A 26,322-nucleotide genomic window follows, 5' to 3' on the forward strand; every position below is an offset into this window, starting at 1 on the left:
GCACATTTCTTAAAACAGACCAAAATATCTCTAGTCCATCAAATATAAAACTTCATCAGGCAAATGGAATCAGTAAGCAAATTTCTTCTTGTTCAAAGAAAAGCATAACCTCAAATACGAAATTTCGGAAGCACGATGAGCAGTCAAAAATGTGTGGAATCATTCAGGGTTGTGAAAAACCATTTGCGTGTGATGTTTGTAAAAAGGCATTCAATACATCATCTAATCTCAGGATACACCAGCGTATTCACAGTGGTGAGAAACCATTTGTGTGTGATGTGTGTAAAAAGACATTCAGTCAATTAGGTAATCTCATTAGACACCAGCGTATTCACAGTGGTGAGAAACCATTTGTGTGTGATGTGTGTCAAAAGGCATTCAGTCAATTACCTCATCTCAGGACACACCAGCGTATGCACAGTGGTGAGAAACCATTTGTGTGTGATGTGTGTAAAAAGGCATTCGATACATCATCTGTACTCAGGACACACCAGCGTATTCACAGTGGTGAGAAACCATTTGTGTGTGATGTGTGTCAAAAGGCATTCAGTCAATTAGCTACTCTCAGGAAACACCAGCGTATTCACAGTGGTGAGAAACCATTTGTGTGTGATGTGTGTCAAAAGGCATTCAGTCAATCAGCTACTCTCAGGAAACACCAGCGTATTCACAGTGGTGAGAAACCATTTGTGTGTGATGTGTGTCAAAAGGCATTCAGTGATTTAGGTAATTTCAGGTCACATCAGCGTATTCACAGTGGTGAGAAACCATTTGTGTGTGATGTGTGTCAAAAGGCATTCAGACGATCAGCTCATCTCAGGACACATAGAAGTAAGTGCAATATTCCAGAGAAGGCTTCTTGCAGCAGGTCTGCAGAAAACAAAATGAATTCACAGGTCAAAAACACTGTGTTACCTATTGCAGAAAAAGAGGACTAGAATTTGATAAATGCATGAGAATTTTATTGTTTTACAAGTACTTAAATATGTATACATATCCCTGCATGATATACATTTGCATTGAATGATTGAACATTGCCTCTTTTGTATTGTATCACTCATTACTCAAGAGTACTATTTATTACAATTTCATGAAATGAAGCCAGCATAAAATAGAATTTGAAGAAACTAATTTAGACAATTGTACAATCCCAATGTCCAATTATCAAATGCTGGATGCTTTACAAATATGAATATTTAGAGTCCTAAGGAGTGTGATCAGAAATGTACCCTGTGTATCATACCAATGCATAAACCAGTGAGAAAAGAAGGGAAATTTGATATCACCGTACAATCTCACGTCAGCAATAACTTCAAGGATTTACTGTATAAACTTGATATACTATTCAGTAGGCCTACAGCAGCCCATAGTTAACATATGTCTTGGCTTGATGATATTGACATCTGAGGTACCATTGCATGTAAACAAGTTTTGTGTGGTCTACATTCCATTGCCCATTGTTCTAAACAGGTGCAGCTCCTAACAATGATTGACAATGATTGCTAATGCCAGCCAGAGCTGTTGCTGAACAGGTGGCTTTCCGGGGCCTGATTGGTCGATCGAATTGCTTTAAATGAAAAATCTAAATTTAAAATCGAATTGCTTTAGCTTTAAATCTGCGACACTTCTATCAGGCAAAACAGATAAAAGAAAACAAAAAAGAAAGAAATATAACAAGGAGAACGTTCTGGGCATGTGCTGGACAGTTGTGGCAATAGACCTCTTGTTGTCAATCCGAGGAGGGAGGTGCGTAATAGTATTAACGTCACAGAGTTATAGCTGCCTGATAATGTAAAGCGATTAATCAAACTGAGCAAAAGAAAAACCAAAAGAAGCATACTCAAGAACGTGCTCATCTTTGAGTAAAAGGCCAGAAAAATCATTGGTTTCGAAACACACATGTACACACACACAAAGCACACACACAAAGCACACACACAAAGCACCACCAGGGAAGTATTGTAGGTTATCAAACTTAATGGCATTCTTGTTCTTGTTTTCTTCATCAAATTGCTTGCAAAAATCTCTCTTTAATTCACTCCAGCTAAAATGTTTATGATTTGAATAAACATAATTATTTGCCATTATCAATACATCTATGAGTAGTTTTATGAGCGGGTAAATGAGTATGGCAGGGGAGTTTAGTGTTTGCATCATATGCAGTGTCCAATGATAATCTCAGTTATGTGTCTGATCTACAGTGTCAATTCAGTTCTTCCATTCTCTGCTCGAACAAAAGAGCCCGGCATTGGTTTTTGGACTGCTTGGATTCGAAAAAGAAATTACGCTTGTGATATGATGTACAGACTAGAAAACCCGAAGAGAAATTCAACACTTGATGTTGAAACCACCTGTTTGTTTGTTTGTTTGTTTGTTTGTTTGTAATATAGACACAATGAACTTGTATGTATAGTATGATAAGTTCTGTGCGATCTTCCCGATATTGTTAACGTTTGAAGTACAAGTGCTTGTCATATGATGCGTATATACAAAGTGTATGTAAATATTTTTTTCTTTAACTGGCTTTGTTTAGAACATATAACGTAGATTGTTTTCTGTCCCCTCCCAATGTAAATACTCGGATATCGATGAATTATTTTCCACTTGATCTGTTGAGCAAATGGCATAGTTTATATATTGTACGACTGTAAATAGTGTACACTTTGTGGACACAAATTTTTCATTTGAATTTTTCATACTGTATGTGTACATATTCATACAGTGTACAACTTTCAGAAATACTATTCAAAACTTTAAAATGGTTAGAAAATCAGTTCATCGAGTGTTCATGTCCGTTTTAAATCTGGTGAATTTCAACTAGGCGGGCCCATGCTTGTTTGAGAGAATATTTTCAATGTTGTAAATAGATGTTTATATTATAGGTCTGATAAAACATTTTATACGGCTTGAATTCGATATTCAAAGCATTGCGCTTGCTTCATTCACATGTTTAGTTCAGTATCGGTACTTTAATACCTTCGGAGTTTCATGCCGCTAACATGAACATGTCGCCTTTTGAAAAAAAAAAAGGACTGTATAGAACGGTACAATTTCAACAGCATTTTCATTCGTACGTTTCGTCAAATGTTGCAGCTCGATTGTGTAATGGATATAGATTATTGGCATGGAGAAAATAGTTATTTGACGAACTGTTTAATAAAGTAGAGATTGTTGTTACTTATCTAAATTCATGGATTCAAAATGTTCAAAGTGTTCTGATTGTTGCTATATAATGAAATCAAAGTGTTGACGTTTCCATCTTGTTTTTTTGTGTGTAAAGAATGTTTATGTTTTCAGCGTTTGATGGAGATTTTGTGTCTCATCTGGAAATCTCTCAATTTTATGAATTAAAACAAGTGTATTGTTTGCACTGATTGTTGGCAGAACTCATTAATTTTAGGACGTAATACTGTACAACAAAAGACCACACGTCTTTACGTTTTTGTAATTTACGTGTATGTAAATCGAATACAGAAAAAGTGAGCGGAAGACTGCATGAAAGAAAGATTATTCTGATTTCATCCAAAATCCCTTCTGTAATGCCAACTACGAGTGTATTACTTTTTTTCAGCAGTGTTTTGTGTTTTTATTTGCTTTACATACTTCGCTTAGGATGGAAAATACATGTACCATTTTGCCACCTAAAATAAAAAATAATGACAAAAAAAAAAAAGATACGGCAATGATGTTCACAAGGTTGGTATTCCTGATCTTGACGGATGTTAGTTTGGATTTATTATGGTACACATTAATATGGTATGTATGCATGCTTTTGCGGGCATAGTAACTGTATAAGCACAGCATCGTTTTGTCTGTTAAAAAGATATTAACATGAAGAACCTAATTGTGTTGTTTTGGATGAATCGTGGATTAATGGCTTTTGTTTTTGTTTTTTTTTTTGACGTTTAACGTCATGAGAGTTCGTGAATGTGTTTGTGTGTGTGTGTAGTTCCGCGGGTAGGAATGGGAAAGAGAGATGGAGAGAGAGAGAGAGAGACAGAGGTGATAAACGAAAGAGTGGGAGAGGAGAGAGAAAAACAAAAAAAAAGAAAGAAAGAGAAAGAAATGGAAAGGAGAAAAGTGTCCGTATTTGTATACGTCCATACACTGTGCATTGTATTAGTTAGACGTCATTGTAAGCTGAAAACTGACCCTCATGAGCAGAAACTAATGAGTGTTGTTACGAGGCTTCTTGTTTTTATTTTATTTTATTTGTCTAGCCTCCCATTTGGAATCATTCCAAACCTTGTAATAAGAATTACATTTTTGAAATTCTAAAATCTGAACCGTCATACCATTATTATGGGTGTATGAACATGATATAATATGCGGTCTAGAACAACTAAATCAAGCAGAATTAAAGTGTCTTTTATTTGCCTCTTATATCAAGAAAACCTCCAGAACAAACACACACACACACACACGCATTTTGAGCCTTGAAATCATTTAAACTGATAAAAATGCATGTTCTTAACTTCACAACGTATACAGTACTTGTCTTTATTCGAGTTATCACGCTTTCTGAGATGATAGAAGTAAATGAAATAAGATAGTATTTTAGCGGAAAATTAGTTCGGAAATCGAAGACCCCGTAATCTGAAACGCCATCCTAGATGTATCTCAATTACAGTACGCGTTGATAATCACGGGTCACAATACTTTGTACGTGACAAACTTTGAAAAAAATGCAAGAATGGTTACATGGACAAGTAATTTAGTTTCACTTTGATTTATTTCTCCACTTGTACAAACGAAATCAGGATGACAGAATCAACACTGTGTCACATCAGAATACATAAATGAGTAATGCAAATAATAATTATCATATTACGTGTTTATACACGAACAAACAGAAGAGACCGTTATCAATAATAAATTTGTTCGACTACTTAGTAATATAACAGAAAACAGAGAAACAGAAAAACATGTCAATCTACAAAATGAACTGCACCTGGTACAATTGCGATCAACAAACTAAAAACAAAGCCAGATAAAACCTTGTTTATTCTTATTTGCTTTAATAATGTAATTGGTATGGTTGAATTCATACGCCTTTCATTGCTTATTTTCGTGATGTAAAATATAACGTACTAGGCACCTACATGCATTAAAATCTAAGTCTTTATTTGATTTCCCTTTCTCTGAGCATACGTGCTGATTGACCAACTACCGATTGGTCAACTTGAAAATAAATTTACTCACAATCATCTTTCAGTAAAGTCTTAATATTATATCATAACCTTGTAATTGATGCCCAGGTGATTTTCTCTCATGATTGCTTATGTTACCCACAATAAGGCACCGCGTACGTTTGGGGAGGGAACTCTCTCTCGCAATATGTATGTATATATATATATATATATATATAAGTAACAAAGCTGCAACAAAGTTCATGCTGTATTCACCAACGGTTTATTTCTTTATTTCTTAAACCGTTGGTGAATACAGCATGAACTTTGTTGCAGCTTTGTTACTTATCTTTTTATCTTGCCAACACGTGGACTACCTTATCAACATATATATATATATATATATATATATATATATATAACAATAATAAAGTCACAACAGAGGAATGCAGGGAATGCATTAATAGCCAATCTTGATTTAATGAATAATCCGAATTTTCGAGGATCCTTCCTCTTCTTCAGGGATGACAGTGAGCACTGTCATTCGCACTGTCATCCCTGAAGAAGAGGAAGGATCCTCGAAAATTCGGATTATTCATCAAATCAAGATTGGCTATTAATGCATTCCCTGCATTCCTCTGTTGTGACTTTATTATTGCTATTTCTAGTACTGCCAATACGCGGAACAACTACAATGTTTGGTACATATACATATATATATATATATATATATATATATATATATATATATATGTAGATAGGTATATAGATAGATATATCTTTATATAGGTAGATGCATAGATAGATAGGTAGATAGATGGATAGATAGATAGGTAGGTAGGTATAAAGATAGATAGATATATCCGTTTAGTATAATATATCTGTCGGGAATCAATGTATGGTTTGTAGAGGACGGATGAAAAGTACTCGATGCTGTAAAGCAGAGCATAATTTTTAGGCGTACCTGCGTTTTGGCGTCTTGTATGCTCTCGGCGGTTTCACGTTTTGGCAATCTTCGGGCAGACTGAAGATCGCCACAGCGTGAAACCGCCGCCATGGGTGCCAAAACACAGGCATTCAATTATATACATTGTTTTATATATATATATATATACATTATATATATATATATATATATATATATATATATATATATACATATATATATATATATGTATATATATATATTATATATATATATATGTTTATATTTGTATATGATTTAACATTCCTCAAAGGCAAAAATGTCAGCCTTGTGATCAACATTGCAGTAAAGGACTGAAAGGGTGTGGTTTTAGGTGGAAAAATGGTATTTTGCATCCTACGCTGCAGTATATATATAGAGCAAATAACTATTCAAAACGTTTATGAAAAGGAATAGTTTTCATTACAGAAAGCATTGGCTGAAATGAGGTATCTTTAGCCATTTTTACACTTGTGTTTCTTAACCCCGGACTTTCTCTGACCCAGGACTATCGTTAGTCCCGTACCAATTTTTCAGCAATTGCGGTGCTAACCCTGCAGGGCCAGATAGTACCGGACTATCGGTGGGGCTAGCCCACTTTGGTAAAAACGAGTGTAATCAGAAAGTGGGCTAAGGATACTCGTATGTAGTCCCGTACCAACGGTGGGGCTAAGGGGGGGGGGGGGGCTCCCCCTTAGCCCCACCGTTGGTACGGGACTAAGCAAAAATTTACAAGTGTAAAAAGCCCTTTTCTTTCATTCCACCTCTCAAATTATGTCTCGCTGTCACTCTCCCTGTCTTCGATTCACATACACGTAAATCACAAACAAGCAAAGAAATCTGGTCTCTTGTATTACGCCAAAGGAAAAGGAGTTTGGGCAACACTGATTCAGACAACAAACTTGCATTGTGAAGCCACAGAAACCCCCGCAAAAATCGTCCATCCACAGGGGCGGATTCAGGAATTCTGTAGATGGGGGGGGGGGGGGTGCGCAACTAATATTTCTGGTGCCACTTCCGGGTTTCATTTGATTTTTTTCTATTTATTTCTTTTGTTTTTAACAATATATAAAGGGGGGGGGGAGGGTGTGCGCCTCTTGCGCCCCCATCTGAATCCGCCACTGTCATGTCACCCTGCGCGTTTTCACGTATCCCGAAGAGTCGCGATGACTCTATAGGCGAGGAAGAACAAGAGAATAACGGGTTCTTATATACGGTGATGAAGGGAAATCGTTTCAAAAATTGCAAAATTGAACGAGTTGTCATTCATGCGCAAGTGCTCCTCCATATAAGATAGACATATAAGATAGACAATAAGAACACAAGACAAATTTAAGACAATTAGACACATGAATTGAGTTGCAAAAATAAACCTTTGATCTCTAGAATACTCTCTAAAAAAATCGAGTGAAAATATTCACTCTTAAAAGAGTGAATACAGAAAAGAGTGAATTTCGAGTGAAATTGGAGTGAATTTTGAGTGAAAATGTTCATTTTCACTCATTTTGGAGTGACGTCAGGGATCACTCCAAAATCTTCGAGTGATTCCTGACGTCACTCCAAAATGAGTATCTTTGAAGCCAGGATATCAATATAGGCAAAAAAATAAGGGAGAAAAATGAAGGGTTTGTTTGCAAAAACCGATAAGTCCATTTTTGAAGATTTTGAAGTACGATCTCTGTCATAACGTACAAATTAATACCTTTTAAATGATATATTGTTCACTCCATAAAAAGGTATATTTTTCAAGTTATGGTCAAAAGAAGCAAAAATTTTCTTATTATTCTCTTTATTTTCTTGACCTTTAATCGCAAATATCTCCATTTGGCAAATATGGACTTATCGGTTTTTGCAAACAAACTCTTCAAATGAAGAATCTTGGGTCAAGCCAAAATTCAAATGGAATATTAATACAAATGGTAGAAATTTCAATTTGTTTTCAAATTAGGAGAATTGTAAATGATATTTGGTTCTTTAATTTATCTCATGAATCTTTGACTTACTGACTAAAAAGAGTAAAATGAAGAAATTCTGTTTATTCAACCATCTTTATGCCATTACTCCCAATGTCGTTTGAAATTTAAGCTGACAAGAAATTCTCATTTTCCTCCTTTAGTTTAACATTTTGTTTCTGTTTGAGGTTATAAAGAGATAAACAGAACAAAAACTTGTTTATGCTATTTCATTCATGTTTCTCATTGTTTTAAAATTGCTTTTTGTTTTCATTGTTATCTTGAAGGACATTACCAAACGAAAGACAACTTGTCAAACTTTGCAATTTTTACTTTTGTGTCTTGGCGGGCAAAAATGAATGTGTTCACTCATGCGTAAAATTTCCTTTTGTATCAACCTACTAACTTTATAGCAAATCAAATTACCTTTAATATGGTATATAATACATTGATTTTTATCAAAATCTTTTATAACAAATATAATCTCGAAAAAGTGTTTACTTTCTTTTTTTGCTGAGTGCATATATATAATTATATATATCATGTATATATATATATATATATATATATATATATATATATATATATAGTGTGTGTGTGTGTGTGTGTGTGTCTGTAGTGCGTCATTTCTGTAATTTTGCAATGTTCGTGTCATGAACCACATTTTCTTAAATCATGTTTGGAATTATTAGGCAGTAATGTTTACTTTTGATAGCCTTCGGCACTTGTTCGGTACAAAAATAATGTTCTATTGAATGAAGGCAATAGAAAGTGCAGAAACTAAAAGATTAGCTTTAACTTAACTTTATGTATGAGACTACTAGGACCTTGGACATATTAAGTTAATCTTTAGTAAAATTAATAAACGCATATAAACACTAAACAAAAAGTAAGTACCCCCTAAAATAAATCGCTGTAATTTCTGTATCAGGAACCTTTGAGGAAATCTAAAGACAGGGCAAGTAGCTGTAATTCCAAGCTACCTGTCAGGTGAAATTCAGTGTATACCGTCGGGTCACGCTTCAGTGAGCACGCCTTAAAGGCAAAATGGTCACTCTTTGAAGTTCAGAAAAAATCTCAGTCACCATGCTTGTGAGTAATCTGAACTTAAATATACGTATTCATTGTACATTTTTATTGAAAAAAAAACCACACAAACGAAACAATACAGTAACAGACATACCAAGAGCGAAATATAAACATAAAGGATTCAGCTGCCTTATTTGCCTCTTAGCTTCTAGTTTATTATCAGCATAGACTCAGCTCAAAGGATCGATCTAACAGAAATCACATGTGAAAGATAAACGGGTGAAGAAACATTATTAGTTCCACGTATAATAGGGCTTTAACAAACCCATCAAATTACTTAGATAGTGCGGCAGAAATAGTTTCATCTCATCATCACTATGAATTGGCGCCTCTGAACTTCAGTATCCGCGATTTTGAAGAACAGTACGGTAAGATCAGGGAGGTGTAAGAAAAGGAGAGACAACTCCTGCTCTCCTTTGAAGGATGCGCGGCACCGCCGAGAAGTTAGTATGCGCTTAACTACGTGTGGAAATCAGGTGCTTTGACAAAAGAGAGCATATAATTGGGACTAGCTCTCTCACATTTAGAAATACTTGCCCCTACTGCATTTCGCTCTCTCTTTCAATGTGATGGCAACAATGAATTTGTGTACCTTGAATTGGAGCAGCGAATCAAAATGCAGTGTAAAACTGACAATTTTAACAGCAAATAGTTTAAAAGCACGCTGGTGCACGCTTTAGCGGAGTACTTTATTTGAAAGATCAAAATATCCCAGATTAAAGGATAGAAAACTAACATGCGGAAATGTGCGCATTATAGAAAAATATTAGGTTTTTAAGAGGGCCCAATTTTCATTTCATTTCGATTTACGCATTACGAAGAAACTAGAAATACATGTTTATAATATTGAATTCTTTCCTAAACTACTCTTAATCAATTTGAGTATTTCATTTAATATTTTACGGGGAAATAAAGCTTGTAATTCAACGAAAGGTGAAATGCGTTCTTCGTCTCCGAACTTCGCCTTGCAACTAGAGCGGTGCAGAGCATGACTTCAAAGCGTATAGTGGAATGCTAGACATCCCATTGTAACGCTTTCAAAACAAACATGTGTTTGCATGAATTACGAACGAGTTGTCTCTCCTTTTCTTACACCTCCCTGATAAGATCTAGTTGGTTCACTTCATCCCATAACATCTACACAAAACACAACAAATACAATTCAACAGCATGTCAATTAAAGGAGACCTCTGGATGATTTTCAGATTTTTATATTTGAACAACTATAAATTAGTTATACTGAGGATAGAGTTTCAGAATTTGTGATAATTGGGATGAAGAATAAGAATATTTTCAACATTTAGAACAAATTGCAGTGAACAAGGATGATGACATGGCAGAGTCATCATAAGAATGCATGAGTTGGGGCTCAAGGAAGCACAACAAAAGAAGAAAGCATGCATAGATTATACACAGGTGAACTTGCAAGCAAGCGTTATTATAATGGAATTACACTGCTACATTTCTGAAATAAGTGAACCTCCTATGTCATCATCCTTGTTCAGTGTACTTTGTTTATGGTTTTTCAAAGTATTGTTTCTCTGCTAAAGAGCCACAATAAATTCCGCAAATCTATACGTGGAGTTATCAATTTATGTACTACATGATGTGAAACTATGAAAATCGTCTGGAATGTCCCTTTAAGAAGACAAAATGTATATGTCAATATGAGAGAGAAGTGGGATCTTCTCAATAAACAGTAAAAATAGGCGAAAGCAAAATAGCACATATAACTCTAACTTCATAACTTATCTTTTGTGGAAGAAAACTGAAAATCTCCGTTTCACTTCATAATGGTCATAAAGGAGACAACAATCTTACTGCACAAAGTGTAATTAATCTAGATAAGTCTTGGCAGCTGCAGCTCGCCCTCGATTTCGTAACAAGATCTCACTATCTGCTCCATTCCTTTGTCTCACACTAAATCAGTGTAAATGGCTCGAAAAGGGATTTTTCTGATTTCCTGCAAACTGATCATTCTGGATACTGTGGAGTAACTTCAAACTTCTGATAGAACCTTAACCCAGACAGAATATCGGAAATATCTTTTGCTCGTCCAACATCTCAAACTAGGGAATCCCCATTTCAAAGGATGCGTCGGTGGATGGCGCTTTTCTTTTCACGTCGATCCACTGAAAGTACCTATTCAAAAGCAAACGAAAAAGTCCGTGATATCATGGGTATAATGGGAAAACATTTGGGGAAAGCCTGTCGTGCCGATGGGGAGAAAAGATTAAGTCTGGTAGACGTACTTCTCCGCCTTTCCGTTTGGATATGCTGAAAGGTGTTATAAAGAGCTAAATCTTCTTCCAAGTAAATATTTAGTGGTGACGAAAAAAAAAATCACTTTTACCCTTACGTAAGAAGGTTAACAAAATAATCATTTGAAACGAAGAACTTAGCACGTATACCATGTACTACTTTTGATCTCGCCTTCTTCGTGCTAAAATATTATTGTACATTCAAGACATTGTAACGTTTTGAACTTATGCTATTGTCATTCCATTAGCCTTAGGGATTGAAGGGGAAAGAAAACCGAACTATGTCCTAATCATGTTAATTGAGTGAAATGTTGAGATAGTGATAATATCACATAAACTTTGAGTTGAGGAAAATATTAGACTTCCGTTCAAAAGCTATGGATTTGTAATGCAGTAAAGTCTCAAACTAATAGTTTTTCTCATCCATCAATGGCGGCACCACCCCCATCAAAAAAAAAATAAAATCAACAACAACAAAAACGACAATAACAAACAAACAAAATATTTATAGCTTTAAACGGATTGTCCAGTTTACCTCACACTTCGTCGATATAATTATATTCAACTATTATTGGTAGATTCGCTCAATCTATACCATGATAACTTTAGGGTTCAATCCTCGACATGAGCTAGACGCTTGAAACAGTCGTTTCCCTAATACTTACGTGACGAGAGCGGACACAGGCACATACAGAGCTGCCATCAGTGCGAACACCAGCCCGCTGTATTCATCTATAGTGAGACTGTAAATAAGGTTGAACAGCGATGGACCAATCAGGTTGCCTAGACTCTCAACGCTGCTGGCGCATGCCATCATCACACCTGTGACGTCACATAAGGGTGATGAGGGAGACATGGGATAAAAAAAAAGATTAATGAAGATTCTAGACGTAACAAATCAATATAGTTTAAAGGACAAGTTTACCTTAATATACATTGACAGAATACAACAATTATTTAGTAGAAGACATCAGTCAATAATGTCAGAAAAAAAAATTGGACAATCCGTTCAAAAGTTATGAATTTTTGAAGTTTCAATGCTGCCATTGCTGGATGAGAAGACTACAGCTTTTGATAGGCCTATCACATGAAGAAATTTCATCATATTTTCATATTTCTCGCATAATAAAAGACCACTTGATTTGTTCCTTTCAGGAGAAAGGGGAATAACATGCGTGAATAAATAATGTGAGTGAATGTGTACTCCCCCCCCCCCCCAAAAAAAAAAAAAACTCTCTTCATATTTCCTTTTATAAAATGGGTTCAAGAATGTAGCCAATTGGAAGCGCTGAAATGAGTCACGTGTGCGTGCATTATTTTCTTCAGGTAAGCACTAAGAAGAGTCTCTCTTCCACCTCCCTGGCCTGACGTACGTCACAATGTTTTACACTAGCAGTGCGCACTCAATCAGTTGTTACAAGTGCGTCACGCGCTACTATACGCGCTGTCAATCCTGTAACTTAGTTCGGGCCGCGGGCTGCCACAACAGCCGGCGGCCTTTCTTGTGCATAACAGTACGTGGCGTACGCATACTCTTATACGTACGTACAGTACTTATAGTGTGCGGGATTTCCGAGTGCGACGTGCGTAAATGTTTGGGACGAACATCTTCGGACATCTTGACTTTTGAGCGAGTGCTACATGTAGCTGACTGGTATTGACCCACAAAGGTACGTGAATAATGCTGTTAGTTTTCGACCCATTTTATAAAACTAATGATGCACAGGAGTGCGCCTCGTGCATGTCGCACCATTGTCAATACTCTCGAGCGCGCCGCACCTTCACTAACACACTCTATCCTGTGCATCATTAGTATAATAACGTTCTACGAGTGTGACATCATACATTGTAGTATTCTTCTCATCAAACAGTGACTGCGTAGAGCATTTAAGAATTAATAGCTCTTAAACGGATTGTCCGATTTTCTTTAAAATTGCTGATGTATTATACTGATATTGCTGCATTCACTTAGTCCACACGTATATTAAGATTAACTTGTTATCTCCCTTGTCATTGTAGTCCTGGTATCTAAGAACTGACCAAAAGAAATTTTAGATACTGTGGTTGATTGTACAAACGTTGATAAGGTTCACAACACAGAAATATAGGGGGATGGCTGAACACTCTAATTTGCACCCAACAGACGAAGGAAAAGATAAAGAAAAAAAGATGAGCCATACGCACCATGCTCGTGTTTTTGCGCCAATTTTGACATCCGGGATCTCATTGCTGGTGACGTGAGAAACCGAAACGAACCCAAGATGGCGGCTGCGGAAGATGAGAAAGGAACAAAAGTTAATAACAAAGTAATAGACACGGCAATCCATCTTTAAAATGTAAAACATGTAAAATTACTCACAAATATATTAGGCACAAAAAAGACCAAAAAAAAAAATAAGAGCAACAAAAACAAACAAGGTATCCACGATTTTTAGCTAAATCTGAATAACCAATATCTTGTGAAAGCCAAATCAGGCTATTCGTTAAGAGCATAATGCACCACCGATTGAAATTTGGCCGATCTTTCCATAAGTAATAAATATTATGTCCGAGATGACTTATGAAAAAATATAATGTTTTGTTCTCATCAAATAAAACCAAGAAATACAACAACAACAACAACAACAAAACTGTCGGGAAATAATTGCTAATGATGTCTTATCAAGGATCTGACAGAACAATAATGATTAGGAATTTTCAGGTGTGACTTATAAATCTGTTGGTCAGTCCTCGAAATAGAAAAATACTCATATAGAGAAATCTAATTTAAAAGAAAGCACCGAAGTAAACTCGACAACCCAATAAAGGTTATTAAAAACAAACAAATAAATAAACAAACAAACAAAGACAGAAGTGAAGCAGTGTCTATCTTTAATTTTACTGAATAAATTATTTCGGTCATGTTTTTCCACTGATTTTCTTGCCTTTACTTTATTTGTAGCTTGCTTCATTCACGAAAGCACAACCAGACAATGATCACCTTACTACTCACAAACAAAGAGGGCGACCTTCGTATGACTGAAAGCGATAAAGGTGAGCGCTGTGAGACTGGACCATATTCCCACCTGGCTGATGGTGAGATCGTCTGTGTAGCTCTCGAAGAGTCTGCCGCCAACCAAGGTACCTTGTTGATAACAACAGCAATAATAGAAAAAGGCGCTGACTGAATGATGTGTACACTCCTATGTCGATACTTATAGAACCCAATTATAAATGTGAACTGAGTAAGTGCAAAATTACTGGAGTTAACATAATGATACTGAGTGAAAGTTTTAGGAAAATCGGACAAACCGTGTTCGATTTCCGTATGTGACGTCTTTTTTCCTTACGTGACGTCACAAAATCTTGTACATGTAGTCTTTTTCATCTAGAGATGGCAACAACAAAACTTTAAAAAGAAATCACAATTATAACTTTTTAACGGATAATCTGATTTTACTGAAAGGCCAATCTATCAATGATATTATGTTCAAACAATTAAACAATTAAACAAACAAACAGATAAGACTCACCAATTGACCCTATAAGAAGAGAACAGGCAACAAAGATACCGATAGTAATAGACGTCCAGCACAGCGGATAGCTCAAAACATACAATAGAACCAACAGGTAGGCTGAATGGAGGAGCATCATGTGTACTCCAAGAACGACTAGGTAGGAGACCATGTGGGTACGCTTGTCCGAATCCGCGTTGGCAAAGAGCGCCACTACGTCATCGAATTGTTTCGCTGAGCACAGGCTAGTCTTTTCGCTGCTTCCTTGGTGGGATTCATCCAGTACGAAAATTATGTAGAACAATGCCGCCAGTATGGTGGCGAAGATGAACCAAAACGGAGGCCGAAAACCGTAGAAGTATACCCAGTATCCGACCCCGATTTGCGCCAGTCCAGTGGAGAATTCGATTGTTATACCTAGGATGATCATTCGACACGTCTGTGACTGGGGTCGCGAGATGTCGCACAAGTATGCATTGCAGATAGCAACAAGTGTTGGGAAATCCCCGAAGACACCGATCACAAAATGCGCGATGGTGAGATACGATTTCGACGCGTCCAAAGACACAATAATGACCCACATCGTCGCACCGATCAGGTATCCAACTGTGGGTAGGAGCATCGCCTTCTTCCTGCCGATGCGATCACTCCACGCTCCGATCAGAGGCGACACGAATAGCGCCGGGAGAATTTCCACCAAGTTGTATATCAACAGCCAATAGGATGCCTCTGCCTGCGCGGCCTCAAGGTGACGTATCGCACCGTTGGTGGCGTTTCTCATCTCGTTGCAATTGTCCGTCCACAATGTCACGTCACGCTGCGCGTTTTCGCGTATCCCGAAGTCCCCGCGGATTCTGAGGGAGATGTACTCCGCGCGGAGAGTCGCAATGATGCTGTAGGCGAGGAAGAACAAGAGAATGACGGGCTCTACGGTGATGCAGGGAAATCGTTTCTTGGCACGATTTTCCTCGTCGTTGACGTCTTCGTCTTCCTCATCGCTCTCCGAGGCGCTGATCAGAGGATAGTTGTCATCGAAGACATCGTCCTCATCCGAGATCATGGTGAAATTAAACCTGTTTCCTCCCATTGTAGGTTTGATTGAAAAAAAAAAAACAGCAAAGCTTTCAAGTTCAAATGACAAGAATGACGGGAGACGCTTATTTTCCTTACCTCGTATTTGTAAAGAATCTAAAAAATTATATGAAGCTCCTCTAAATCGTCAACACGAACCCCTTACGCAGAAAAATCCGGCTGTACCGTCGCTTACCCATCATGCAACTGACGAAAAATCCCTAGATAATCCATGAGTGTTTTTCGTCGAAGCCTCAGGCCAGGATAGGACAGCACACACCCAGCACCCATGAGCGCTCCGTCATAGAACAAGATCCACAAATCATGGTGGAATGACACCAACCTGTCAGTCCGAACAGCACAACGAAAGATCTAGTGAATGTGTCGCTGCAAAGATAGAAGTATCGGAATCAATCAAGAGCACAAGTCGCCTTCCATAAGATTTAAGTGTTGGCGTTTGTGGTGAAACTTTCAAACCGGAGCATGACTTACACGCCCCTCTGCCATTTCTGTTGTATCAAAAAACCGACCAGTAAAGCAATAGTGAGTGACTGAATTGCGGGATGTAAGGATGTAAATGGGTAGCAATTTGACCTGTGTACAACAGCATGTGTACGCGGTGCATCAAACTAAAACTGTCCTCATGTAACGCGAGATACTACCAGTATATTTTTGCTAATAAAATGATTACTGGTACTCATGATACTCCGATGCCTGTTCTACCAGTACATTTTTTTTTTCAATTCTATCGGCACTCGACGTAAGCCTAACAAGGAAATGGAGGAAACAGTGACAGATAAGGCTGTGTAAAACCCATGGAAAGTGGTTCCATGACACACTTTGTTCCTGTGGCAATTGCTCCCATGAAACCCTAACTCTAATTCCTTGGAGAAAATAAGAGCGGAGCAAAATCTGCTGTGTCACCGTGGAAAGTACATTGTGTTTCTCCCCGTAATACATCATTTTCGGTACAATTGACTGAAAAATATTGTATTGAAGAAAGGCATCAGAAACTGCAAAAACTAAAAGATTAGCTTTAACTTCACTTTATGTATGGGACTAGTACGACCTTGGACATAAATAAATCGTGAGTGTTTTTTCCTTCATGGTCTCTTTATTTCATTTCATTTTTCATTTCATTTAATTAGGTTTCCACACAAATCACACAGTGTTGTGTTTACAACATCCATCAATGACAATGTAAAGTGCCACATAGTTATAATACAAAAAAAGCATTATACATAGCGCCAAATCAATTGAAATTATTTTCAAGGGTACATTCATCACGGATATATAAAATTGTGTGTGGAGGGAACCTACATAGAAGCAGATGCTTATAGGAGTAGGTTCCCCGAACCAATTCCTCATTGTAGAAACCCTGACAGGACGAACTCATGTTTTTTATTGTTTTTTTTCTTTTGCTCTTTTTTCGCAAGCCTGTAAGAATCATGTTTCCACTCTCTTACTAATGCTCAAATATTGACCGCACGATCCGAAACACAAACGAGAGACAGAAGTAGGCCTGTGATAATATTTACCAAAGCACCCGGTTGGTATGTTAAGGGACAAAGAAAATAGTTGGCAAAAGCAAATCTCCCTAAGCGATGTTGTCTTTCTATCTCTAGAGCATGAACAGTCATCGAAAGAATGAGTGTGTGTGTGTGTCTCTATGTGTTTGTGTGTGTGTGTGTGTGTGTGTGTGTGTGTGTGTGTGTGTGTGTGTGTGTGTGTGTGTATGTGGAGGTGTGTGTGTGTATGTGGAGTTTGGGGGGGGGGGGTGAGTGTAAGCGCTGCAGACACCCGTGGTGTGTAAAGCTGCATCACCCGGGGTTACAGGCAAATGGTGCGTCGTGAATGCGAGACCGTTACAATACCAGATACGAGTTATCTTGTGCTTGCTCTATATCTAGTATCGTTATACATCCATTCATCTGCCAAACACCTGAAGGGATAGACAAGACACTGGATTTTTCCCTAAAACATACAAAAGGAATTGTCACTGATGCCTGATCGCCTATTGTCGCCGTATCTCTTGAGACAAATCCGCTGAAAAGTAGCTGGTATATCGTACCATCCAGTTTTCTTGGACTTGGATCCACCTTACAATCGATTCGTTCAGCCATGGTAAGCTTTTAACTCCATCCCTCCTTAGTCAAGTTGGATTATGTTCCAGTTTCAGTATAATTGAATTTTTGCTATTCTCCTTTGCTGAAAAAAAGGGTAGATATTAAACATTTAGCAAAATGTCATTTTGATAACTGAAATATTGTGTTATTCATCTGTTCATGTGTGTGTGTGTGTGTGTGTGTGTGTGCTTTTAAGGTGTTTTAACTTGATTTTTAAGTGTTAGTGTGTTTTTGCCTCTGTATTCGAGAGCGTACATTTTGTTTTATGATTCTTATTTGTACACATCTGTTAGTATTTCTCCTTTCACGCAGAATAATCGAACCTCTCTTTAAATCGCACTTTCTCTTCATTGTATTGGCATTTTATTATGAATAAACAATATTCTCTCTCTCTCTTTTGAAATAACATCAGAGATGAGGCAATATAACAATTTAGATGCTATTTCAATTTATGAAACCTAAATTTTCTTAGCACAGTTTACACCACAACTTATGAACTAAACAAAAAAGGGAGATTTTCTCTCTCTCTCACTCCGTTTGCTGTGCACAGAAGAAAATGATGATGTACATTGAAACATGCAGTACTAAAGATATGCGGCAATTGCAACTTTTTACAAATTGCTGTATAATGCGACCGAGAGAGGTCTACGAACTCCAGTACATCCCTTACGTGTATGCATTTTACACTTTGGAAGGAAAGTCGAAGAGATGCTCTGAATGATTGCCAAAGACCTCTGATTTTTATTCCACCCATTCAAGGAGACAAAATCCAAAGAGAAATATGGATTCAGTGAACGCAGCAACATTTAATAGTTGCTTCTTTCCGGAAAAAAAGAAATCATTTTTCAAGAAAATTACACATCCATCAACTTGATATAAACTGACGTATGTTAAGGGTAGCAATAATTCCCCCTTCATTGCCCTTCTTTCTGAAAGCGGTTATTCAAGTGCTCTTTCATTATGCTATACAAGTGGATTTTTTTTTAATTCCTTCATTATCTTTATATTATTGTCCACACAATGACCTCATAACCCCTAATAGTCTCCTCTGAGAGGTTCCAACACCAAAACTTTAACAACTCATAACTTTTCCATTGATTGTCTGATTTTCCTCAAACTTTCGCTGATGTGTTCTACCAATGTTGCTGCTTTCACTCAATCCACATTTCTCTTTAGGTTTGGTTTCCGTTAACATTTCCGCTATACACTTGGCTGACTATACAGAAACTAACGGACAATTCCATTTATCTTTTGGTACGAGTACAAATAAACATTTCGAGTGAGTACGAAGAAGAGGATAGGTATGTGTGATTGCGTATGTGTGTGTGTCTGTGTGTATAAGATGCAAACATAAAAAGAGGGAGAAGATGAAGAAAGATCTTTTCTAATGACTTCCCATGGGAAAAATCTCTTTTTATTTTCCCGAAAAAAAGAAGGGCTTCTATAATCACTTTGCGAAACTCCCTGTCCACCTGCCAATACCGGCTAGATTAATTGTCACTATTCAGTCGCAAGACTAAAGGCTCCATCTGCCGTCATCAGCCCCCGGCCAGTAATGGGAGGAGAAATACTCTGCGACCGCTGAATGAATCATTCAAAATACCGGCCTTGGCTGCATCCGACTTGGTTGGTCTATACTGCATAAACCCACTGTGGAACAGTGAGCGGTGAGGTGGCGGAAAGACATGCCTACCGCACAAGGCGTTCAATACACAGTCACCTCCACGTGCCAAGCTCGTCAGCCGAAGTCGATAGATATTCTCATTGGGTAGAAAAAAATATAAACAATAACTACATATAGAGAAACGTTGGAGGTGCTGGTAGTCTCTTACGCTTTTTTAACTTAAACTGTGTGTATCGAAACAAGCAAGAGAGAGAGCGAGAGAGAGAGAGAATAAGTAAGGCGCATCGAAAAAATATTATATGAAGACATGTCAAAAGACAAGGAAAAAATGATTTACTTATATGAACACAAAGTTAACCGATCTCCTGAGTTGATCCCGCAAGAGCCGAAAAATTTTGCTAAATCGAAAGAAAGTTCTACGTTTGGATGAATTTGTAACCTCTGTAACCTAATTTGAATTGATTTGAATTGAATTGGAGATAGGTTACAGGTGTTATTCTATCGTGCCAAAATTAAGTAAATTCTCCGATCTCTTTGGATTTAACTTCGATAGGCGAGATGGTCTGTTATAATTATACTAAACGTGCATGTGGTCATGTGTGTACGTGTGTGTGTGTGTCTGTGTGTGTGTGTCTGTGTGTGTGTTCCAAGCAATATAAAATAATGGCGAAAATGAAAATTTGCAGAAGCATAAGTATTGGGAAAAGATTCGTCTTTTCATCGCCCCGGTGGTAGGATTCTGTTTCCTAATACTACAAATTTAATCACCTGATACAACAAACCAACAGATTCAGAAGGAGAAGGAATGGAGAAAGCGAAATAGAAAGAAAAAGAGACATAATATGATATTATATAAGATATGATGAGAGAAATATATAATGAAAAGAGATTGATATAATGAAAAAGAGATATGATAAAGAGAGACAGATAATTAAAAAGAGAGGTATATAATAAAGAGGAAAATATGTAATTAATGAGAGATATAAACAGAGAACAAAATGAAAGAGAGATATACATAAGAGAGTGATATAACGAGGGAGAGAGGGAGAGAGATAACAAAGATATATATATATATATATATATATATATATATATATATATGTGTCCAAATAACTATAACGTCTCACCTAGGTGTCCTCCAGAAAGTCCAGACGTTACATCGACCCTGGACGGTCTAGGGTACAGTAATTTACCCCAAGGTCCTTCTGAAGCTACCCGAAGGCTGTCCACTGTATTGAACTTTTGGATAGCTATCAAAAGCGTTTAGATCTAACCAAATAAATGCCAGTTTTATCACATTAAAAAAGAAAAAGAAAGAAAAAAAAGAAAAAAAACCTCTCTGGACTGTTAAACAGTTGAGAAAGAGAGATCGTAATGATGCAGAGCTTTTAGGCAATATATGAAATACCGAGAGGAGAGACTCTCATTTCAGAAATATATTCGGAAAATTTAGACTATTCGAAGCAAACGGAGCTTTGCTTTGATACATATCAAAACGTTCAATCTATTTAAAGTATTCTCATCTTTCGTCTTTTCCCTTTCTGTCAGCGCGCCAATCTTTGCTGGCAGGTGCATGCTTTATACTCAGCAATTGAAGTGAATTTCAATTATTTGCGATCGTATATAGACCACTATAGGCTCCCCCAGCCAGTCGTCTGGTACCGATATCATCTCCATCTTTTATCACTTTCCAGCAGCATCTCGCTCTGTATATCTGTTGAGGATATTTCATCCATGACCAGCCAACAACTATAAGGGGGCAGACGGATTGTGTTCTTGCAGTGTATAGAATCCATGAGATGTATTTGCTCCCATCGAAGCCTGGAGTTCAGTCAGTTAAACTTCATGGACATCGCGGCATATACCCTTTAGACTTCATTGTGAGTATATTTACATTGTGCTGAATTAATTTCATAAAAAATGAATTACCACTATAAGTGTGTACTGCTTTGAGTTCTACCCGAAGAATTACGCACTGATCATGCTGATGATAGAGTGTCTTGCCCACTATGGACGCAAATGGCCTTTGCTGCCAAGGGTTTCGAACCAGAAGCCCGAGGATTAGATATAAATGTTGTTCGTGGTACTATACCTTTTGAGACACGAAAACTTTTCATTATAATTTTGCACAGGATGGGCAGATTTTTAATATTTTGATATTTTTTCTTGGGGGTGGGGTGGGAACATAACTTTCCCTCTGATTAATGTTCAAATAAACTTGATAAAAAAATGAATGTTATTAAACTACGCATTGAATTCAGGCGACACATCAAAATCACATGTAGGTATCTCTAAAATAATGCAGTCTTCTTTTGTACCCTCTGTCGAGAGAACTATAAATAGGAAAAGAAGGAAGAAGTTTTCATGAAGTCTAAATTTAGGTTTCAGCGTGAAAGAGACGGTATTTAAAAGTGCCATTGTCCAGGTTTGACATGGGGTCTTGTCAAGTAGGACGTAAATGCACTGTCAATATTTGGATTGTCAATTGTACGGCTAAGTAGGCTGCTCGGTCTGCTGGTGGCGCCCTATCAACGTGATTGGAAAATCTACTTTGGGAGTTCAGTGTGCATGCGCGTGTGCGTTCTTTGGTGTGCGTCAAGTGTGTATGAATCATGACGAGGGAGGTTCAACGGTTTTGTTTTCATCCTTTTTTGTTGTTGTTTAAGGGGAATGAATTAATTCCAACTATTATTCATGGAAATTGAGTGAATGTATTAGAATTAGTAGAACGTATTAGTGAAGTTTTGGGATAATCAGACGATATGTTCAACTGTTTTGAATATTTTAAGTTTCAGAGCAACCATAGCTGCATGAGAAGACTATACAACGGTTCTTGACGTCGCTGCAGGACGATAATTAAAGAAAATACAAAAACACTTTCACGAGATGTGCACATTAATTTTACTTGTTACTCACGTGGCTATTTTGTAACATTCCCCCTGCTTTCTGAAAGAAGAATCATAACCAACTGCTCTTTAATTCATTATACAAGAAAAATGAGAATGTGTTGACTTCAGTTCCCAAACGCCCCATAAAATGGGCTTCTTTTACATGCGATAATTCTGAGCATTCCACTGAATATAATCATATTGAATTGACCTAATGTTAACCACGACTCAAAGAGAAACATCTTTTTAAATACCTTATCTTCACGACAGATTTTTTTTTTTTCACCCTTTTCCGCCACAGAATGCCGTCGTGCAATATGGTGTTTATCGATAATGGTGTTTGATCCATCTAACCCTACTGTGTCGTCACTTGTTTATTTTTGCTGCGCAGGATCATCGTTGAAAAGTCTACACGTTTGGTTCTAACTCCGAGAATTCAGTTCCCCAACGAGAAAAACCAGCAGCGAAGCTGTCTTGTGATTCAATATGAGTGGTGTGAAAAAGAAACGCTGGAAGGGACCCGTTCCTGTTAGTGCCATTCAAAACGTACTCCTGAAGGATAACCGTTTCGCTGACATCCTCCTGGAGGACCGGCTCAAGCAAGTCGGCGTTGATCGGAGACGAGCGAAAAATCTCCTAGACTGGCAACACCAGTCGTTTGTTTTAAACCAGGCGATCAAAGAGACAGAATTGCGTGAGATGGGCGTGAATCACACCTCATTCTTACCTGAGGTGACGATGAAGGTGACCGAACCAGCCGTGCGTGCCAGGCGACCGTTCGGCAAAGTTCGACGCTCCGCGTCCCATATGATCGAGGAATTGACATTCTTCGAGAAGCGGTATTCACTTCCTGTCATAACGGCCCGAAGGAGTCTAACCTTGCCCGAATTTTCCGTATCAGTGTCATCTCGCGGTCAACGGAAAGGAACATTTTCACAACCTGACCCAGGAAATTCAAAAGATACTCATTTTCATAAAGACTCAGGAAACGAGGAAAAGGAAAGCTTCACACACTTACATGGAATTGACTTGCGCAAGACGCGAAAAAGCAAAACTGGACCCAGTCTTTCTCTCGGCTCAAACAGGAGAGAATCTGTCTCAGGAAGCGGTAGGCTTTGCGGGAATAACTTGCCACTGTACGGACCTGAGGCGGAAGCTGCCAGAGAGGAGAGGGAAAAGCGGTATGTGAGAAACCTTCAGCAAAAGATGCGCGAAATGAAAATCGACCACGACGATCGCTTTCTGCGACTTGAGAAGAGTCTAGTACGTGACGCGAAGGATGAAATTGATACCGTGCGCGCGGTCAACGATAAACACGCGCAGGCGCGCAACGCACCGAAACTTCGATCCGAAGAGAGAATAGCTACACTTGCCAACAACGATATCGAACTTGAAAATCGCGATACGGACGATGAATCGGACAGTGATGACGACGATACGCTCGAGGGCCCTCGGCAGTCAAATATGTCGAGACTGTCGACAAAATCTACACTAGATTTAACATTTTCTCCTGGTCCACGTGTTGGTTTCTTCGACTGAATCTTGTGGTTCTCAAGGAAGAAACTAAAAATGACAATGGTGACTCTTTTTTCAATTCCACATTTTATAAGAAAAAAGCGGAGGCATGTTTGGTTAATATGATACGTGACGGGGCTGACGGTGTTAGTCGGAAGTCAAAATTTTGTAATTCATAGCTTTGTAGTAAATTTGCTAAGTGTGTCTCTAATAAACAAATGAATAATATCAGTGAATGAATGTATAAGTAAATAAATGAATACATAGATAATATTTTGTTATGTGGAAAGTGTCATTAAATCACCGAATAGCACTTCACCGACTTTGCTATTTTTCAATTGTTAATAGTTTTACATTACATGTATACTTTATCTGCCATATTCTTGCGATTGTGTATTTAACTTTTGAGATTCTTTTCATTTTTTGTACGTTTATTTCAGTAAAACGATTAATCATAAACATTGTATAGAATTCTAGGAACAAGGAGTAATCGATATTTAGGAATCAGCCTTTACGTTTTGAAAAGATTGAGTGATAGCCTTGGATGGATTTAGCATTTCAACACAGTAGTTCTGTACAAAACATCGTACCAGTATGTATGAGAAAGCAACGACTAAACCCAAAATTAGTTTCATGCATTACAGCACTGCGATATTCATACCCTTGAAGAACTGTAACACTCTGGATTAAAGGGATGGTATAGTTTTGATTGAGATGGGGCTGTCTACTTTTTTTTCTGAGATATAGAAAAACTGCTTATGAAATATGAGAGAGCATACAATCGTAAGAGGAATTCAAAGTTTATTTGATCATAATCGGTCTTGAAATGGCTGAGATATCCAAAAACAAATTGGTCCTGACAAAAACTTAGAGATGGACCAGTATGTTACCGCCATTCATCGGTCATGGAGGAAATTTAAACACCATGAAATAACGAAGAACTACGTAGTATTCATGTATAATCCACAGCTCTGGGTATACACAACGACTAAATGACAAAGGATATAATATAAAGCGTGTTTGTAAAACTCGTGAAAAGTAGATGAACAAAAAATACTCTCCATGGAAGGTATCTTCCTCGGACAGATCCCCCAAACACATGCATATAATTAAGGAGCAGTTTAAAACGGGCCCCCTGGATCCTGTTGAGCTAGTTAGAGCTCACCACCACCACGACCACCAAAATTAACAGTTTCAGGACAATTGATCTAACGTCCCCTGGTTAAGATACGTGATAATCTTGTTCCTCGGGTATGAAAGGGTTAAGGAAACGTTCCGTGTTCACGGAATGAAACTGTTCACCTTTTTCCTTGAATTACGTAAAGATAAAAATATTTACGTCATTACTCGGGATACAAACAATCGGTAGTACGCCACCTACCGTCAGAGTTTGCACAACTGTTCTTGAAAAAGTACGAGTCTTCTCTGGCCACGCTTCATTCTCCAATATTATTATATAGTATCCATCAGTATAGTTGGTGTCGCGCCTTGCATGTTTGTATATAATCCTGTGTAACTAACCATACTCTCCAAAGAGACAATCAAATAAAGCAGTAGCGGGATCAATAAGATTCAATTCAACAAATCAATGTAATTAGTAAGGATACTTTTAAAAGTGAAAAACAAAAATGAGAAAGTACATAATTCAAATGAAACTATTAACTCTCTTCAAAATAATTGCTATACTTAAATGTATTGGAAAAGGGAGGCTCCGTAAATGACAAACTTGCAGGGATGTTAGCCCGTCCATAAATTGGATTCATAAAGAAAAAAAATCAATACCAAATCAATCGAAACAAAAAACAAGCACAAAAGCAAACACAAACACAAACACACACATACATATACACATACACATACACACACACACACATACACATACACATACACATACACATACACATACACCTATCGTTCCTTGCTTGAAACTCGATCGAGCTGGTGTGACTGCTAATTTTTATGAATAAACACAAAATATGTAGTAGGTTATAGTTGCAACATGTGACCTTTCAGTGTTTTATTCTGTATTTCATATAGCAACATTTGATTTGATCTTGTTCGTTTTAATCGGATCCCCCAATTATAGTATGGTCTAAAAATATCTGTACTTATGCTTCCCCTAATCTGATTTTACCACGGGACCTGCGGCTCTATACAAGCTTGCTTTTACGCAGGCCCCATCATATTTTTTTCGCATTATGATCTCAGT

General features: G+C 37.6%; 3 protein-coding genes across 3 annotated transcripts; 2 read left to right on the forward strand and 1 right to left on the reverse strand.

The window, feature by feature from the left end:
- The first annotated feature begins 149 nt into the window (after window positions 1–149).
- On the forward strand, window positions 150–938 carry LOC139713184 (uncharacterized). Its single transcript, XM_071624931.1, has one exon. The coding sequence runs from the start codon at window positions 150–152 to the stop codon at window positions 936–938; it is 789 nt and encodes a 262-aa protein (XP_071481032.1).
- Window positions 939–11,168: 10,230 nt separating this feature from the next.
- LOC139713185 (proton-coupled folate transporter-like) lies at window positions 11,169–15,976 on the reverse strand. Its single transcript, XM_071624932.1, has 5 exons — window positions 14,908–15,976; window positions 14,388–14,519; window positions 13,580–13,663; window positions 12,061–12,217; window positions 11,169–11,276 (listed from the first exon to the last, which is right to left on the reverse strand). The coding sequence occupies exons 1-5, from the start codon at window positions 15,974–15,976 to the stop codon at window positions 11,204–11,206; spliced, it is 1,515 nt and encodes a 504-aa protein (XP_071481033.1). The 3' UTR covers window positions 11,169–11,203.
- A 7,108-nt stretch (window positions 15,977–23,084) lies between these two features.
- LOC139713186 (uncharacterized) lies at window positions 23,085–24,137 on the forward strand. Its single transcript, XM_071624933.1, has one exon. It carries the CDS (start codon window positions 23,085–23,087, stop codon window positions 24,135–24,137), a length of 1,053 nt encoding a protein of 350 aa, XP_071481034.1.
- Window positions 24,138–26,322: the final 2,185 nt, after the last annotated feature.

The sequence above is a fragment of the Diadema antillarum genome, unplaced genomic scaffold (genome assembly GCF_040938485.1).
Source record: "Diadema antillarum isolate AM-2024a unplaced genomic scaffold, OU_Dant_1.0 seq00001921_RagTag, whole genome shotgun sequence".
Lineage (NCBI taxonomy): Eukaryota > Metazoa > Echinodermata > Echinoidea > Diadematoida > Diadematidae > Diadema > Diadema antillarum.

What these genes read in the sequence shown, in the direction of transcription:
- LOC139713186 (XM_071624933.1), top strand. Translation starts at nt 23,085, where the DNA reads ATGAGTGGTGTGAAAAAGAAACGCTGGAAGGGACCCGTTCCTGTTAGT.
- LOC139713185 (XM_071624932.1), bottom strand. Translation starts at nt 15,976, where the DNA reads ATGGGAGGAAACAGGTTTAATTTCACCATGATCTCGGATGAGGACGAT. An exon ending in GAAGGTCGCCCTCTTTGTTT is followed by an intron (nt 13,664 to 14,387) that starts GTGAGTAGTAAG and finishes CATCTTCCGCAG; the next exon opens with CCGCCATCTTGGGTTCGTTT. An exon ending in CCTGTGTCCGCTCTCGTCAC is followed by an intron (nt 11,277 to 12,060) that starts GTAAGTATTAGG and finishes GCTTTTGAATAG; the next exon opens with GTACTTTCAGTGGATCGACG.
- LOC139713184 (XM_071624931.1), top strand. Translation starts at nt 150, where the DNA reads ATGTGTGGAATCATTCAGGGTTGTGAAAAACCATTTGCGTGTGATGTT.